Source organism: Podarcis filfolensis, assembly GCF_964270895.1.
Source record: "Podarcis filfolensis genome assembly, chromosome: 14".
Lineage (NCBI taxonomy): Eukaryota > Metazoa > Chordata > Lepidosauria > Squamata > Lacertidae > Podarcis > Podarcis filfolensis.
Genome location: NC_139616.1, coordinates 16361018 through 16380657, shown reverse-complemented (window position 1 = coordinate 16380657; position 19640 = coordinate 16361018). Strand labels below are relative to the sequence as shown.

Below are 19640 nucleotides of genomic sequence, written 5' to 3'. Positions count from 1 at the left end.
GTAGCACTATATATAATTTACTAAAAAGGAAGGTACTTCCCCCCTGCTTTTTTTAAACCAAACCCAGAAATTTTCAATTAACCTCAGTTTCCCATTTTATCCAAGGTTAAAAGCTTCAGAACAAGCTAGCATCTTAAACGATTGTTTGAAGTTGGTGTAAAATCTTTTCTTGTTCTGACTCTGATAACCAGAGTTGGTTTTTTTAGTTTGAAAGAAGCAGGCAAGCACAATTAATCGAAGACCTCCGAATTTTATTGTGGTGCACTAAGAAGAGAGAAGGGAGCGAACTGTGTGTGTTGTCTCAAGGATTGTCTATATCGCAGCATCTTTGTTTATATTATTTATTTTGTTATGTACTGAAGTTCTCACCCTGGGCCAGTAGGGGGATACTGTAGATAGTTTTCAATCAGGTCCACGTATGCAAATAAGGGATTGAAAGTGACGTTCAGTGATTGGATAGTTACAGAAAATGGTTACTGTTGCGTTCTAGTGGAGCTCTACATAAGCAGGCTGGCTGAACCCTTCAGTTCAGTTCTGTTCTGGCCTGTGAATAAACAAGAGCTGTTTGAAGAATCGCTGTGTCGTCTGATATGTTCACCCACAACTTAACATATTTGACAATATTTATATACTGCTTTATAGAAAAGAACCCTAAGCAGCTTACATAAAATAGTTTATTGAATCAATATATGCAGGCATTGAATTTAGTGAGACTAACAGAACGATCTTAACTATAAAGAGCTGGTGTAAGTTACACTGGCATAAGTTTCCTCTGTTGTGAACTCTGTTGTAGGTTTTTGGAGAAATTTGATATACGCTACCCTTTTTGCTGGCTGAGTTCTGCTGGGTTGCTGAAAAGTGTTTTAAATAGATGTAAGTCTCTTTTCCCCCCATACCTTCCATCTCTCTCCCCCTCACAGTCCTTTTTTTTGTACTTACAACAGAATAAGTCACACCTGGTTTCCCTGGCTGAGCCCCTGCTGATCTGGGGTGAGGGACATATGCCAGTCAAGCCCTGGTTCAGCTGGGACATCCCAATATCCACCAGATCCAAGCTATCTCATCTTGGAGGATCTTGGATTTGGATTGTGCTGCTACCTGGAAATAAGTCGCTTTAGGATTGCAGCCACAGTATGGCTTCAGTTCAAACAAATGTAAAGCTTTGCTTTTTAAATTAACTTCATTTGAATGCTTGTAAATAAATAATAATAATAATAATAATAATAATAATAATAATAATAATAATTTATTTATACTTCGCCCATCTGGCTCGGTTTCCCCAGCCACTCTGGGCGGCTTCCAACAGAACACTAAAGTACAAAAACCTATTAAACATTAAAAGCTTCCCTTTTATATCCAACTTCCCTAAACAGGGCTGCCTTCAGATGTCTTCTAAAAGTTTGGTAGTTATTTTTCTCTTTGACATCTGATGGGAGGGCATTCCATGGGTGGGTGCCACTACCAAGAAGGCCCTCTGCCTGGTTCCCTGTAACTTGGCTTCTCGCAGCAAGGGGACCGCCAGGAGGCCCTCGGTGCTGGACCTCAGTGTCTGGGCAGAATGATGGAGGTGGAGACGCTCCTTCATGTATACTGGGCCGAGGCTGTTTTGGGCTTTAAAGGTCAGCACCAACACTTTGCATTGTGCTCGGAAACATACTGGGAGCCAATGTAGGTCTTTCAGGACCTGTGTTATGTGGTCTCGGCGGCTGCTCCCAGTCACCAGTCTAGCTGCTGCATTCTGGATTAGTTGCAGTTTCCAGGTCACCTTCAAAGGTAGCCCCACATAGAGTGCCTTGCAGTAGTCCAAGCGAGAGATAACTAGAGCATGCACCACTCTGGCGAGACAGTCCGCGGGCAGGTAGGGTCTCAGCCTGTGTACCAGATGGAGCTGGTAAACAGCTGCCCTGGACACAGAATTGACCTGCACCTCCATGGACAGCTGCGAGTCCAAAATGACTCCGAGGCTGTGCACCGGGTCCTTCAGGCACACAGTTACCCCATTCAGGACCAGGGAGTCCCCCACACCCGCCCGCCTCCTGTCCCCCAAAAACAGTACTTCTGTCTTGTCAGGATTCAACCTCAATCTCAATATTAATGAAAGCATGACAGCTCAGTAGCGAGCACTTCCTTGATTTTAGATTTTAAGGTTTAAAATGAAGGCGTCAAAAATGGTTACCATGCCAACTTTAGCATGGATGAATTGCTTCCTAGACAAGTGCATAAAGAAACATGTTTCCTATGTAGAACCACCTGGGGGAAAAGTCAGTTACAACCTTGGTTTTTTTAATTTAACTCGTATCATATATCCATTCCAGTTGCTCAGTTTGACTTGACTTGAGCTTTATGAAATAATGCATTTCTAAAAGTGGAAAATGTTCTGCGGAAAAAATATAATAGCAAAAAATGTTCCGCCCAATGTAATTGGTTCTGAATTGTGCTCATAGAGGACATTGCCAGTATTTGACTTATCAGAGACTTCAGTTGCAGCTTGACTGCACCTTCTGGGCATAAAAGGGAGATGTTTCTCACCTGGATTTCCTCTTAAAATGCATTGTTTCAGTCTTTCTGCTCTGTAGCACTTTTGGCTGGTGAAGAGTTCCCCCAATAAAACCTAATGTACCAGGCAAATTTCCTCAAAGTAATATTCAGTAGCAATGATACTACATAAAATGCCTATCATTGCATGGTGACTGGGTACAATATAAGTTGACTTTAAGGAGTTCTCCAGACACAGTGGAACTGCCATAGATATGTGTTGAAATACTGCACTTCTTTCCTTAGTTCAGATCGTGGTAAAGCTTAACTGTGGTTTGATGTGACGCCTGGACTGATAAACCATGGCTTGCATTTGGCCTGCAGAGCAAAGATAACATTGGGCTGTAGCCTGACACACTAACCACTTCACCACACTGACTCTGCTACATCACCCACTATACCACAATACAGGCAATCCTCATTTTGCGTGGGGGTTATGTTCCGGACCCCCATGTGCATCTGTGGGGCCCCTGTTCTGCCCTATTAGTGACGTTTTCAGGTCACTTTCAGGTTTGGCACCATGCACATGTGCGCAATCAAGTATCAGTTGGATGTGCATAAATCCGTTATTGTATGTATGCATGTTTTGGTGGTTTAGTGACAAACATGACCACTTTAATGGCCTTATCCCAGATGCAGTTACCATCTTGTTGCTTTTCTTTGCCATTTTCCATTGGCTCTTAAAACCACTTTGTTCCATCAGGCTTTTAATAATGAACTGTTCCCCTATGGGCCTTTTCTGTCTGCGTGTGAATTGATCGCTTGTTTTCATTTGAGCTCTTGTCTGCATTTGATTTGTGCCTTTTTTTGATGGTTGCTGTTAGCTTTTGACTTGTTTTAAGGTAAGGTAAAAGGTAAAGGACCCCTGGACGGTTAAGTCCAGTCAAAGGCAACTATGGGGTGCGGTGCTCAACTCACTTTCAGGCCAAGGGAGCCGGTGTTTGTCCACAGACAGCTTTCAGGGTCATGTGGCTAGCATGACTAAACCGCTTCTGGCACAACGGGACACTGTGATGGAAGCCAGAGCGCATGGAAACACCATTTACCTTACTGCCGCAGCAGTACCTATTTATCTACTTGTACTGGCGTGCTTTCGAACTGCTAGGTTGGCAGAAGCTGGGACAGAGCAACGGGAGCTCACCCTGTTGCGGGGATTCAAACCTTTCAATCAGAAAGCCCAAGAGGCTCAGTGGTTTAGACCACAGCGCCACCCGCTCCCTTTAAACCTTTTAAACCTTTATTGTACAGTACTTCATTTCAGTTAAACTAAATTATGACATTAGAAAGTCATAATAATTGCAACCACAATAATAATCACCACAGCCACCACCATCATAATAATACCATCAGAATAGCTTGTGATGCAAATTAGGAAAATGATGCAAAGTAGGAAAGGAAAGTAGTAGAGGAAATGCTTTGCACTCAGAAGGTTCCAGGTTCAATCCCCAGAATCTCCAGGTAGGACTGGAGAGACTTTCGCCCGAGAGAAACCCTGAAGAACCATTGCTGGTCAGTGAATTTCTTTGATAAGATTGTTTTTATCCACCCTTTACCACATGTTTCCTAGTTATGGCAATATAATCATACAATTTAAAAACAACAACAAGTAAAGCAGTTTCTCCAGTTATATATAAAAAGTGAAACAGTTGTAAGCAAAAACAGCGTAGTATAAGCTAAACAAAACACAGGTGTGTGTTCCACAAAAATACCTTACCTGTCAAAGGCCGGGGTAAAGAGATGTATATTCACACAGCAGAAGCTATGCAATGAAGAAGCTAGAGATGCAAGTAGCATTGCAGGGGCTTGGACCCAGAAGACCCTTGAGGTCTCAGCTCTACAATTTTATGATTCTTGCTCTGTGCGGAGGGTGCTCCACAATTTAGTGGCTGCCACAGAAAAAGACATCTCCACACGCTTCTTAGGCAGTGTTAGAAACTCAGCTATGTAAGCTCTTCGCCAAATGACACCTTTAAACCTGGGTTTCGGTTGCCAAAACAGTATATATAAGCACCATGTTTTCCTCAATGAAGTTTTTTTTGGTCATCATTAATTTCATTTCTATATACCACTTTACATTTTAAAGAAAAAAATCCCAAAGCACTTCACAGCACATTGAAACATCAAACAAAACCATCCAGAATAAAGTGAATTCAAGCTTCGAGGAAAATATTTCAGATCCTTCTCTAAGTGACATTTTGCTTTCCCCATATTTAGTTGCCTACTTGATTTATATGGCTGCCCCGTAGCAGATGTACTCTAGCAAACCAGGGTGGGGTACTGGTTAGAGTGTTGGACTAGAACCTGGGAGATCAGGGTTCAAATCCCCACTCAGTCATGAAGCTTACTCCTTGGAGGAAAAGGCGGGATATAAATGCAGGAAATAAGCCCTTGTGCTTATCTCCTTAAAAAAGCTGGAGGGCCAGCCAGGTGGATATGTCAGTCGCCAACCTGGCAACCAGAGGTCTTCACCTGGTCGCAATTGGAGCTGAGCCAGTCACAAAAACGCACCTGGCGCCTGGCTAATTTCTAACACTGTTCTGAGGGTAGCAAAGCTCAATTTTGCATAGACGGCACTGCACTAAATGAACCAAGAGTCTGACTCTCTATAAGGAAAGGGGTCAAGTTCACTGCATGTACAGTGTTAAAGGAAAATATTATGAAAATGTTGTTTAGATGATACTTAACTCCTGTAAAATTAGCAAAGATATATCTAATAGTGATAATCTGTGCTGGAAATGTAAAGAAAAAGAAGGTACCTTTTATCATATGTGGTGGACCTGCCCCAAGGTGAAAGACGTCTGGGAGAAGATTTATAATGAATTGAAAAAAAATGTTGAAATATACATTTACTAAGAAACCAGAGGCCTTTCTTCTTGGAATAATAGGCCTGGAATTGCCCAAGAAAGATGTTAGATTGTTTTTGTATGCCACAACTGCAGCTAGAATTTTGTTAGCTAAGAATTGGAAAACACAAGAAGTCCCAACAGTGGAGGAATGGCAGATGAAAATGATGGACTTTTCGTAGCTAGCCGACCTCACCAGAAGAGTCCGCGACCAGAAGGAGGAGGAGTACCAGAAGGAATGGATGAAATTCAAAGACTATTTAGTTAAATATGTTAAGATAACTTAATTGGAAAAACTTGTAAATACCAGATAGGCTTAGCATTTAAATATGTGATGTTAGAGAATAAAATGTTTAAAGTTAAAATGAAAAGAAAGAATGATGTTAAGTGATTAAGTTAATTTTATGAGAAATTTTGTTTTGGAAAACTGTTACAATGATACACACTGAAACTCAGCCAGAGGGATTAGAGGAAGTCACCTAACAATGTTACGAAGATTGGATTAAGTGCAGTTAAAATTTATGTTTGTTTGTTTGTTTGTTTAAATTTTTTGGAAAATCAATAAAAAAAATTGGAGAGAAAAAAAGAGTCTGACTCTCTATAAAGCAGGCTCCTGCGTCCATAAATGGCTCAGGGCAGTTAACCATCGACACAACCTTACTTGAATATATGGGAGGGGAACCATGTTGTTGGCTGAAGAGTAAAACTGGGAGCTGCTGGATTGGGAGTTTGACTCTTCTCCCCCTGCATCAAACTCATTTTGCTAAGTCAGCTCTTTCTTTCCCGACTCCCTTGCAGAGATGGCGTCGGACATACCTGGGTCAGTGACGTTGCCGGTGGCACCAATGGCAGCTGGTCAAGTGAGAATGGCCGGGCCCATGCCTGCGAGAGGAGGAAAGAGACGCTCTGGGTAAGTTGATTTAGTGTGGTAGGCCCTGCCCTGCCCTGTGGGACTCCCCACCAATAGATGTTCGGCAGGAACCATCCCTGCTTTCTTAAAAACGCCATTACTTTTTATACAGGCCTTCACAATACGAATTTCTCTTTTTAACCAACCTGTGTTTTTTATTGATGTTTTTGTGTTAAATGGATGCTTATGGACGGTTTAATTATATTGCAAACCACCTTGATAGGCTTTATGAAGGTGCAGGTTATAAATATATAAATATTTATGCTTGAAGTAAAGCTGAAAGTTTCTTTCCTACAGAACCCCCCACTTCCTGAACAGCACTGACTTGTTTATTTGGCTGTTTTGTTGGGTTCAGCTAGGTTTTACTCAGGGTAGAACCGTTAAAATTCATGGACCTCTGTATGATTATCGTAAAATGGCTGGTTTTATTTATATTTAATTTTTTGTATGTTGCTTTAAACGTTTTGCTTCAATGGTTATTTCAGATGGTTCTTTATAAACTGCTTAGAAGTCTGCTGTCAAGTAAGCGGTATATAAACTTTGTAAAAAATAAAGTATTATAATAATATATATAATGTGTAATATAATATTGCTTCCAGAGGAACTCTGGGCAGACTATTCTGGCCTTTGAGCTTGAGGCACAATCAATTTTAGGTTACTAGGTACTAATATTATAAACTTTGGGACGACTTTTGGACCTGAAGTTGTTGGGTAGCTTTACTTAACTTTTGGTGAGCTTTAGGCTAACGAATTTTGATGCAACAGTTACGTTGTAGTGATATTATATTTCTTTATTACGCACTATTATTGTAGTACTGCATTTAGACCGGGAGGTATCCAAGTGGCCCTGTTCCCCAAATTAGCTCCGGAGGGTTGGCCCAACCCCCAAAACAGATTTAGGGGTGCATAGGCGGAGGAAGGGAGCGGAAATCCTCATGCTCACAGAACAAGGTGGCTAGCACTGCATTGGAGTCAACCCACTTTGCAGGGACCATTTTGTGCACAGATGTGTTTGTGGGGAAATGGGGCATATCGGTAAATTAACTATGACCATAGAGTCCAAACATGGACCTTTGCTCTTCCTGGTTGTGAGACGGGAGGGGGAGTGGAGGTTTTGTCCTAGGTGAGAACTGGGGTGTGAGTCACGTTTTATTGTCGTCTTCTTTGTCTCCTTGTGGGTGTTGTTGTTTTTTTAATTTAATTTTTTTCCCCCAACAACCAAACACAAACAGTGAAACCCTCCAGGTGGCTGATACATTAGGTATACATAATCAATAACAACATATTCAAATCATCCATGTGTACAATTTTATATATGTTAACACTCCTCCATCCACAAGGTTTATTTAACTTTTAACATTTTAATTGCCCGAAATTGTTCAAACCTACCCAAATAATTCAATAGCTTCTCAAATCAATCCTCCTTTTCCTCACTGATCTTTTTTTTATAAGATATTTATTAAAGTTTAACAAAAAAAGTTTACATAAATAATAAACAAGATACAAAAAAAACAGATAACCAAAAAACAACAAAAAATGAGAATAAAAATAAAAATACAAAGTTCAAAAAGACAAATACAAAGAAAAAATTAAAAACAAATCCATTTTTGTAACTTTAAATTCATTTAACTTGTTTCCTTGACTCCCTCACACCTCCCCTATTTGTATTCCCATTTAAATAATCAAATCAGCAAATCCTTACCCTCTTTCATTTATCTTAACTCTATATCGTAACATATTATAACTCTATATTTTCATCCGTTTATCAGTTCATTTTTGCATATTCTTATTAACTTTTGTAGCTAAATACCACTTATTGCCAATCCAAACAACATTTTAACATTCATTAATTTTACAATATTTCTGAAGATAGTCTTTAAATTTCTTCCAGTCTTCCTCCACCAACTCTTCTCCCAAGTCTCGGATTCTGCCAGTCATTTCCGCCAATTCCATATAGTCCATTTTCCTCACTGATCTTAAACCCTTTCATTCTGTGTACCTTCACAGTTAGATCTTCTAAAATTATAATATTCAGTTTTTTCCTCCATTGGTTCACCCCTAGCTCTTCTGCATTTTTCCAGTGACTCGCTATAACCTGTCTGGCTGCAGTTACCATCAATTTTACCCATTTACATTCCTCTTTTGTTTTTAACCCGGTGCTACTCAGACTAATAAGAAACATTAATTTAGATATTCCCACCTTCCTACCCACAATTCCCAATATTTCTATACCAATCTGTTTCCAAAATTCATTAACTAACGGACAATCCCACCACATATGACTGTACGTTCCCATCACTCTTGTGGGTGTTCTTTCTGATGTTTCCCTCTGCTGTATGTCTATAGTCTTTGTGGGTGCATCAGTGATGCTATGTGTCTTGGTCAGGGTTGGGGGGGGGTTATGGGAGTGGGGCAGCCATCCCTGTGGTAGGCAGGGGCGTAGGAAGGGGGACAGTGGGGGCGGTCTGCCCGAGGTGCCCTCACTGAGGGGGGTGACATTTGGTGTGCCGCCTGCCTGCGACTCCCAAGCCTATCCTGAGCCGTGGAATTCCCCCCTTCCCCCTTAGTTTTGACAGCTTGGGGGAGGCTTGGGAGTTGTGGGCTGGTGCTGCCCCGAATGTTCGCCATTGGTGGCTCGCTCCGCCCCCCTGGCTGCAGGGCGCACACGCCGCTCCGGACTCCCAAGCGGCTATCCCACGCCTGGGAGGGCATCCTCTGCGCCACGCCCCCCTCGGGAGTGTGCCCACCCTGGGAAGTGCAAGCATGTGATCTGCCCCTGGTGGTAGGGGGAGATTCGGAGGTAGAGGAAGATATACAGGGGAAGGAGGAGGGTTAGTGACATCAAAGCCCTTGTCCGCTCTGCTTCTCCAGCTGTATTTGAGAATCTGGGGGTGCTGGTCAGCCTCCCTGGCCTGGTTGGTCGTTGTTGCTGAATGCCAGGTCTGTCCAGAATAAAACTTTGATAGTGTGCGGCATGTATAACTGAGACTTGGCTAACAAAAACAATTATTTAATGTTTTAAAAGGCATTGATTCAATAACACAGGGAAGCTATGTAGGTGAAAGAAATTTGCACCATTTATGCTGGTTTTACCACTCTTAGGAAGGGGCAAGATGGCATGTAAGGCTCTGATGGGAAAATGCTGTGGCTTTTGAACTTTCCACCAGGGACCTCCCATACTAATTGAAGGATGCATCTTTAAACCACAAGGGCCAGGTACCTGGTGTCTCTGTGTGTTTTAAATCATTGCTTAGGTTCTCCTCTTATTCTGTACATTCACTCAGACATGACGTCATCCAGGCAATCCTGGCTTCCTTCTCTCCTCCCAGCCTATCTGTAGGAAGTGTGTTTTCATGGGGAAGCTTTCAAATGTGCAAGTCTCCACCTGCAGCCTAGAGATGGAACTGGCCCGAACAAAGATTTCATCTCTTGACTGTGTACCAAGAGATGGAACTCTTTCCTTAAATGTCTTTAAATTTCACTCAAGTGACATTTTAAACAAGTTTTTCCTGCCCTCTCATATGATATTGAAGAGAACTTTATAATAGATTCCTCTCATCCTTGCATCAGTTTACTGTTAATCCTGTACATGCCTACTTGGAAGTAGGTCCCATTGAGTTCAACAGGGTTTGCTCCCAGGTAAGTAAGTATATATTGCTGCAATCCAAAAGGCTTTGTTTGCTTTCTTTTTTGAAATTTAGCTTGCATTTTTCTTATATTTAAGACATCTAGCAGCTTGGAACTGAAAAATTCAAATTAATATAATTATTTCTCTAGTTTTTGGTCAGTCCTTTCTCAATGGGCAATTAATGTATGAAATGGGAAAGAGAATTATTCCTTCATTTTGAACAGTTCCATTTAAAAAAAGGACCTCTCTCTCTCTCTCTCTCTCTCCCTTGTGTACTTTGGAAAACAAAACAAAAGAAATGTCTTTCTCTGCAGTGATACCATTTGTCTTCTTAGAATTACTTCTGCCGTTGTTGTGTGGTGTGCAATTTACTCGCTCTGGCTAGGGGAGCTCATCTGATGTGGTCAAGTGAGATAGGAATTGCATTTCACACACCATGTACTACGATCCTAAAGGTTAATAGCCCAGTCTTCAAAACATAATGGAACGCACCCCACTGATGCAAACATAGCTTCTGTTGGGATGGAATTTTGAGAATCTATCTGGATTAGTGATTTGGTATGTTCTGGGGTGTGACTCAGTTTCCCCCAGGGCAAAAATGAGGTGTAGAGCTTGTTAACTCCACCTCCTCAAAGGCATGCACAGCCTCATAATGCGTCCTGAAACATTTCCCACCGGCCTCAAATCCTTTGCTATGCCTTGTACAAGTGTTCCTCAAAATACAGTGGTACCTTGGTTTACGAACTTAATCCATTCCGGAAGTTCATTCTTAAACCAAAGCGTTCTTAAACCAAGGTGTGCTTTCCCATATCAGCGGGGGACTCAATTTACAAATGGAAGACACTCAACAGGAAGCGGAACATGGTCTGCTTCCAGGGCAAAGTTCACAAACCAAAACACCTACTTACGGGTTTGCAGCATTCTTAATCCGAGTTGTTCATAAACTAAGCTATTCTTAAACCAAGGTACCACTGTACATTGTCAAATGAGAGAAAATTCAAAGAGCAGCAATAAAAGCAATCAGTGAGTTGAAAGCCAAAAGATAGCGAGGAATAAATTATAAGGCCTAAAAATAAAGCGCATATTTAAATACAACTTTTAAAAGCTTTTCAATTTCCCTGCTCGGTATTAAGTTTCAGTGATTTGTTCCAGCACATTGTTGAGATTTTATTGTGTTTTGATGTTATATTCGATGTTTTTTAGTTTGGGATTGCACGATTGTAATCCGTGTGAACTGCTTATTCGATTTTATTTATTTATTAAATTGATCAGTTGTTTTTTCTTGCCAAAGGCAACACAAAGCAATTTACAACCCTGAAGGGGTTGGGAGGGTGGCAGTTTGCTAAAACACTCTCCGAAGTGCTTCCCACCCTCCTTAAATTGCTGCTCCAGCAGCATTTAATTGAGGGAGGAGAGCTCAGAGAGCAGGTTGTCGAACAACTCTCCTTCTGCTGGGATAGTGCAGTCGGTAGACCCTTAATCTCAAGGTTATGGGTTCAAGCCCCACATTGGGCAAAAGATTTCTGCATTGCAAGGGAGTTGGACTAGATGACCCTTGTGGTCCCTTCCAACTCAACAGTTCTGATTTCTAAACATCGCTTCTTCCCCAGCAGGTCGCCTGGACTGTCTGCCAACCATGCCACTTTCCCACTCACCAGGCTGCTGTTCTGTCTTCACCCTGTAGTTGGGATAGCCGCCTATTGGCAGCCATCACAGTGTGATGACTCTCTTAAAAAATTATAATATAGAGAGAAAACCCCTTACGAATAATTGTCTCCTAATTTCTAACATTTCTCCTAAAACACACATTCTTGTATGCAGTTTTGCTGAACATACCCTTTATTGCAAGCAGTTCCTCCCAATTTAATGAATTTTTGTTTTGGTTTTTCTTGGTAAAATATAAATCTTAGGCACACACTTTCCCCCCTGATATGCACTTTTTAACACACATTTTATGGCTAGAGAATTGCATCAAAAACGTAGAGAACTGCACATTCCCCCAATTAGAGTACAGTGGTAACTCGGGTTAAGTACTTAATTCGTTCCGGAGGTCCGTACTTAACCTGAAACTGTTCTTAACTTGAAGCACCACTTTAGCTAATGGGACCTCCTGCTGCTGCCGCGCCACCGGAGCACGATTTCTGTTCTCATCCTGAAGCAAAGTTCTTAACCTGAAGCACTATTTCTGGGTTAGCGGAGTCTGTAACCTGAAGTGTATGTAACCTGAAGCGTATGTAACCCGAGGTACCACTGTACTGAATTTCAAGAGGCCATTTGCCCACCACTCTTTGTGCTTGTTCTTTATGGAGGAAGCATCAAATATCTCAGCCAGTCTTAAAATGCATTACATATGCATTTTTTTTTTGCACTAAACTTTCCCATCTTGTGTTTTGTTGAGGAAATGGATAGATCTAGATTCTTCATGGTAAATAAATGAGATACAGTGAAATATAATTGATGTAAGGAGGATATTGAAGATGAAAATAAACGATACTGTGAATATGATTGTTGAAGACCTTCAGAGAAGCAGGCATGCTGTCTCAGTTTGACCTAAAATTATACAGTGGTACCTCGGGTTAAGTACTACTTAATTCGTTCCGGAGGTCCGTTCTTAACCTGAAGCACCACTTTAGCTAATGGGGCCTCCCGCTGCCACCACGCCGCCGGAGCACGATTTCTGTTCTCATCCTGAAGCAAAGTTCTTAACCTGAAGCACTATTTCTGGGTTAGCAGAGTCTGCAATGTAACCTGAAGCATATGTAACCTGAAGCGTATGTAACCTGAGGTACCACTGTATTGGGTTGGCTCATGTGCGAAACAAATTTCATTTTTCAGTTTGCCAAACTGGCCACTGGATGTCACTGTTTCTTCACCAATATACGTACAGCCACAGCTCCCACTGAGGAATTAAAAGGCTTTTTTGAAAGAATTTGATTTGATGCAGAGAGTGTCATTTTCTCTCTCTGTCAAGGAAAATACAAATGATGGAATTGCAAACTGCGAGCATAATCTAGTTGAAGTTTCAAGTACTTAAAGGCAATATAAATCATTGTGTGGTAACGGTTAGAGTGTTGGACAAGGACCAGGAGACCAGGGTGCAAATCCCAGCTCAGGCATGAAGCTCACTGGGTGACCTTGGGCCAATCACTTTCTCATAGCCTAGCCTACCTTGCACGGTTGTTGTTATAATGAAATGGGGGAAAGCAGAACCATGTACAGCGCCTTGAGTCCCTGGGGAGGTGTTAGAAAATAATAATAATAATAGTAATAATAATAGTAGTAATAATATGATAATTTTTTATTTGTACCCTTCCCTCTTCGGCCGGAGCCAGGCTCAGAGCGGCTAACATCATAGAAATAATACAATATGAATTTAAAATGAATGATGAATTTAAAAAATAAACCAGGGTAGCATAAGTCCTAAGACAACCTTTTTTAGCGGCAGCTAAAAAAGCCAATGCAATTCTGGGCTGCATCAATAGGAGTATAGCATCTAGATCAAGGGAAGTAATAGTGCCACTGTATTCTGCTCTGGTCAGACCTCACCTGGAGTACTGTGTCCAGTTCTGGGCACCACAGTTCAAGAAGGACACTGACAAACTGGAACGTGTCCAGAGGAGGGCAACCAAAATGGTCAAAGGCCTGGAAACGATGCCTTATGAGGAACGGCTAAGGGAGCTGGGCATGTTTAGCCTGTCGAAGAGGAGGTTAAAGGGTGATATGATAGCCATGTTCAAATATATAAAAGGATGTCACATAGAGGAGGGAGAAAGGTTGTTTTCTGCTGCTCCAGAGAAGCGGACACGGAGCAATGGATCCAAACTACAAGAAAGAAGATTCCACCTAAACATTAGGAAGAACTTCCTGACAGTAAGAGCTGTTCGACAGTGGAATTTGCTGCCAAGGAGTGTGGTGGAGTCTCCTTCTTTGGAGGTCTTTAAGCAGAGGCTTGACAACCATATGTCAGGAGTGCTCTGATGGTGTTTCCTGCTTGGCAGGGGGTTGGACTCGATGGCCCTTGTGGTCTCTTCCAACTCTATGATTCTATGATTCTATGATTCTAACCTTCACCAACCACTTCAGACATTTTGGACTGCGACTCTTATCAGTTACACAGACTGGGGCTGATGGGTGGGAGTTGTAGTTCTCAAGCCCCTGGAGGGCACCAGGTCAGCGAAGGCTGGCCTAAGCGTTCCTCGCTCGTATTTCATGGGTTTTGGTTTCTGATCTCCACATGGCTGCGAACGTTTCCCTGGAGTTATAAAACCGCCCCGCATTCTGGGAGTTATGTCTGTTCTTAAACCCTTTAGAATCCATAGGAGGCAAAAAAAGAAGGGTACATAGATGTCAGAGTTTTATTTTGGGTTCTTGGAGTTCTTCCACGAAAAGTTAAAGATATTCCAGATGGTGACTAGAGAGCAGAACAAGAGTTCACTGAGGAACATTGAGGAAAGCTGTGGGCAAAGAAACTGGTCCAGGAGTTGAGAGTTGGGCCCAGAATTCCCTGAGAAGGATGCTCTGGGGACCACACTGGTCATGTGCTCCTGCCCAGAGCTCCTTGGCCATACCAAGAGTCTAGGCAGAGCCAAACTCTAGGTGGAAGCTACTGACCAGCTTTCCAGCAGTTTCTTCCTCCTTCCTTCTGGGAAGTTGGAGGTGGGAAGCAGGAACTAAAGAAACATTAGGAAGGTCATAGGTGGTCTTAGAATCCTGTTTTTGGAAACTGGGCTAGGCTGAGGTAGAATGATTCTTTTACATGGCCATGCCGTATCTGTTTCGAATTAGTTCATTAAAATGTGGCGTTTGGATAGGGCTGCTAATCAAATCTAGCCCAGTCTTTTCTTTTCCTTCCTTCCTTCCTTCCTTCCTTCCTTCCTTCCTTCCTTCCTTCCTTCCTTCCTTTCTGAAGCAGCACTAGCAAACAGAAAAAGGGGGGAAAGGGTTTTCAATATAAAAAACAGAAACAGGCCACATTGAAGCCTTTGTTTCTTTAAATCAGAATGACTCATTCAGAAGACTTACCATTTTTTCTTTCCCCCCAGGATGGAGTTTGATGATGAAGATGGTGAAGGACCCAGCAAATTTTCAAGGTGAGGTTTTTTTGTTTTTTTTAAGGGTTCCAAAAAGGGACGTGTTAGTGGAGATAGTAAACAAACTTGGATGATTGGTCTGCCAGGGTTGTTGCTGAAATTTATTACACTTAATAATAGGGCTGCCAATTGAAGATGTCATCGCAAGTTTTAATCCATCAGTGCTACATAAATTTACAAGTGAGGAAACAATGCAACCAGGGCCATGTTTCAGTGACAGATCATCTGTTGTGCATGTGGATGATCCTAGCTGGATGAACTAATAGTCTGTCTGAGTCTCCCTATATTCCAGATAATTCTGAAGCCCAGAGTGTGCCCTGTAGTATTGTAATTGAAACACCGCTTGGGGTTTTGCAACTTTTAAAAATTAACACAGATTCTGGGCGCAGGCTTACAGGCCGAAGATTTTGAGGTTGATGCACTCATTTTTATGGCAGACACTCCCTTAAAAGTGACATTCCCATTTTCCTCATACATAGGCCAGGATGTGCCTCTTCTGAGGGAGTACTTTTTATAAATTATTTTTAACTTTGTGAACCTTATGGCGGCTATGATACCACTTTAAACAATCATGGCTCCCCCCCAAGGAATTCTGGGAGATGTAGTTTGTTGTTTAGGGTTGTCAGGAAATCTCTATTCCTAACAAAGAGCTACGGTTCCCAGGGTGGTTTAACAATCAACCCCTCTTCATATGGAACTCAGGGAATTGTAGCTCTGTGAGGGGGATTAGAAGGGCATCTTAACAGCTCTCAGCATCCTTAACAAACTATAGCTCACATAATTCTTTCAGGGAGGCCATGACTGTTTAAAGCAGTATCATCACTCTTTAAATTTATGGTGTAAATGTGGCCTTACTTTACAAGGCTGGGAGATCAAACACCACCCACCCAGTGGTCAAATGATCTCACTGCCTTCCCATCAGATATCAAAGAAATAAACAATTATCTGATTTTTAGAGGACATCTGAAGGCAGTCCTGTTTAAGGAAGTTTTAATATTTGATGAATTATTGTATTTTAATCTTTTGTTGGAAGCTGCCCAGAGTGGGCAGGGTATAAATAAATAAATAAATAAATTATTATTATTATTATTATTATTATTATTATTATTATTATTATTTATTACACAGCTTATAATCGTCAATCTCATTTAGGCACGTCTTTGGACATAAGGACTGCTTATATCAATCTATGTTTTTGAATTAATGGAGTATTCTCATTGTTAGTGTCCACTGGCAATGCTTTCATCTTTCAAATCATTTAAAAAAAAACTTACTAGTAAAAACGATTTCAGTGGTACCTCTGTTTAAGAACAGCCCAGTTTAAGAACGAATAGGTTTACAAACTCCGCAAAACCGGAAATAGTGTCCCAGTTTGAGAACTTTACCTCAGTCTAAGAATGGAATCCGAACGGTGGAAGGGCACCAATGGCAGGAGGCCTCATTAGGAAAAGAGCACCTCAGTTTAAGAATGGTTTTGGTTTAAGAACGGACTTCCGGAAAGATTAAGTTCATAAACCGAGGCACCACTGTAATAATTTATTCAGCATCACAGCCCTATTTTTATTTCATTAGAGAATTTTATACCTCTCCAATTTCAAGACAGAAGCGCTCAATGTAGTAGGTTTATTTGGATATAATTTTCCTATGCTTTGGCAACCTACAGTGCTGCAGTGTATTGAAAGTAAATCAGAATGACCAGGGGTTGTCTTCTGTAATATGTCAAACTTTGTAAGCTTTTATTACTGCAGTTTTACTGCGCTGTCATCGCACAACCTGAGACAGCAGTTTCTCTTGAAATGAATGGAATGACAAAGGAGCATTTATCTTAACAGCTTCCCGGGAGCTCTTAGATCCATCAGCTGCATGCAGCGTTAACAACCTCTTGGCTGCTATTTTTTAGGCTCAAGTTTTTGCATTGCTCAGTGAGTCTAATTGCAGCATCATGGCAAAATTCAAAATATATTTAAAGCCCTATGGCTTTTCTTTTCTTTTTAATAAAAGGGGCTATGGATAACTTTTGTATGTTGAAAAAGTCACGTATATGGTGTTATTTCACGTGAACCACAGTCAGATGTGTGTGACAACAGAAAGTATCCGAAAATGGCACCTGGGCCTTTTCAGATGAAATATTATAACATAGTTTCAATGTTGTTTGCACAAGCCACGGCAAACCAAGTGCTGCCGCATTCCCCTCGGTTCAGCTGCAAGGAGGAGATGAAAAGCAACCACAACTACTTTTAAGCTAACCACAGTTCCCCATTACATCAAAGCTGTGGTTGATTTAAACTGTGGTTCATTCAAGCAAGCAGGCTGATAGCCCTAGCCTATTCACTAACCATAGTTTAAACTAAGGGAATTCAGTTTGTGCCCTCTAGATGTACAATTACCATCACCTTCGACCTTTGGCTCATTCTGGCTGGGGCTAATGGCTATGGTGGTCCGACAGAGCGCCATGTTGGCTACCTCTGGTTTAAATTAACCACAGTTCTCCAAGTTTTGACATTACAGGGAACTGTGGTTACTTCAAACGTGGAAACGAATCTGCTAATTTACGTTACATGGTTGCACTCGCCAGGCATGGCCAAACTTGGCCCTCAAGATGTTTTGGTACTACAATTCCCATAATCCCTGACCACTGGTCCTGTTAGCTAGGGATGGTGGGAGTTGTAGTCCCAAAGCATCTGGAGGGCCAAGTTTGGCCATGCCTGCACTAGAGGAAGGAGTGTGTGAATCTGAGACTGTGCACACAACACTAAACAATGGTTTGCCATTACGTTTTGAGGCAAGTCAATTGTAAGATTGCCAGATGTGTTGTTAACAACAACAACAACAACAACATAATTTATTTATACCCCGCCCATCTGGCTGAACGTGAGTACATGGTGATATCTTTGTCATGCTTGTCCTCTGTAACCCTATTTATTTATTATGGGTTTTTTTTTGTCTTTTACAGGTATGATGATCAAATCTCTGGGGATAAGGAAAAATACTCAAGGTAGGCGTTGAGAGAACAGTGAGGGACAAGCCTGTCTTATAACAGAGCCAAGCTTTTCAATGAAAAATAAAGTTGTGAACAAAAACAAGCTAAAAACACATCTAGCAACACGGATAACTGCCAGAGCATATATTGGAATGTTAACAATTATAATATACAGTCAGAAGATAATGGATGTATAAAAGCTGGGATAAATAGGGGGACATTTGGGAAAGGTCTGACGCTCAGCTGTAGAACAATTGCTATGCATGCAGAAAGCCCCATGGTTCAGTTCCTGGTAGCTCAGTTGGTTAGAGCACGGTGCTGATAATGCCAAGGTTGCAGGTTCGATCCCCGTATGGGACAGCTGCATATTCCTGCATTGTAGGGGGTTGGACTAGATGATCCTCAGGTTCCCATCCAATTCTATGATTCTCATGGTATGGCTGGGAGTGAACCCTGTCTGGAATCCTGGAGAGCTACTACCAGTCAGTGTAAACAGTGCTGAGCTAGATGAACCAGTTGTGTTCTGTGCTGACCAAGGATCTCACTTACTGCCATCCAGTAAGTGAATAGCTGGCCTAGCTTCTTGCTTGCATCTTGCGAATCACTTTCCCGCCACTGTCTAGACCCGGCTAAGCAATTTTTGGGAGGCAAAATGATTTTAACACTAAAGGCAGCGCGTAGGAAACTGTGTATGGAACCATGGGTGGTGTGTCTGGGATCTGCAGCAAAGACGTCACTGCAATATCTCCAATGTGTCTGTGCTTTCAGAAGGCGGGCTCTGGGAGATCTCTGTTATCGAGGGAAGAGTAAGAGGAAAGGCTGTAGTTCAGTGGCAGAGCCAGAAAGTCCCTGGTTCAATCCCCAATAGGTTGGACTCTGAGAGAGATCTGTTTGGAACCCTGGAAAGCCATTGCCACTCATTTTAGATAGTATGGTTCTTGATGGACCAGTGGTCTGACTTGTTCCTTTGTTGAGGCATCACTCAATGCTCGGATGCCATCGATGCAATCAAACGGTCTTGTTCTGCAGAAGGGTTTTGGTGAGAGGTAACTTATCTTGCATGTTGGGCATTTAAATTCAGGTATACCAAGGGACTAATAACTCTCTGATACCTATCCCAACTCTCTCTCCCATACTCAGTTCACATCTCCCCACCCCACAGGTACCCATTTCAGCATAATGCACCAATGCCCTCTGTGATACATGTTCTGAAGGCAATAAAAACATATATATTTATAGAAAATTTCTATTTGAACTCTCTGGTTCTCCCTGGAGGGATTCTATGTTTAAAATCTGGCAGAAATTCTGGAATACATTTTATCCTTTCCTCCCCATTTTATAGCTGCCCCTCACTTAAGTTCTTGGAACAAAATGCAAAATGTGTTTCAGCCATTTTAGAGTAACACACCCCCCCCGCCCAATATTATTAACCCTGCCTCTCTCCTGCAAAGAATTTAGAATCCAACGCATTTACTAACAAGATACAAGTTTGAATATCATAACCTGTGTGGCTCTGGGCACGTGGCCATTTTGTGTGATGGCACAAAAAGCGCAAAATATGTGATTAGGTGCAGAATTATACTTCCTGAGAAAGGGCAATGCCTGAATAAACCTTGCAAGCTGAAGGGGTGATGAGATAAAGATTTCCAGTCTT

At 41.8% G+C, this 19640-nt stretch overlaps 1 protein-coding gene across 5 annotated transcripts in view; it reads left to right on the top strand.

The window, feature by feature from the left end:
- Window positions 1-19640, top strand: part of ARNT2 (aryl hydrocarbon receptor nuclear translocator 2) — a 148469-nt gene that overhangs the window by 29847 nt on the left and 98982 nt on the right. For all 5 annotated transcript variants that reach the window (XR_014541656.1, XM_083586516.1, XM_083586515.1 and 2 more), the window contains exons 2-3: window positions 6177-6288; window positions 14959-15006. Coding sequence is in view for 4 of the 5 variants with exons in the window: in XM_083586516.1 (XP_083442642.1) it covers window positions 6177-6288; window positions 14959-15006 (160 nt within the window). In the remaining variant the exon portion in view is untranslated. The remainder of the gene's footprint in view (window positions 1-6176; window positions 6289-14958; window positions 15007-19640) is intronic.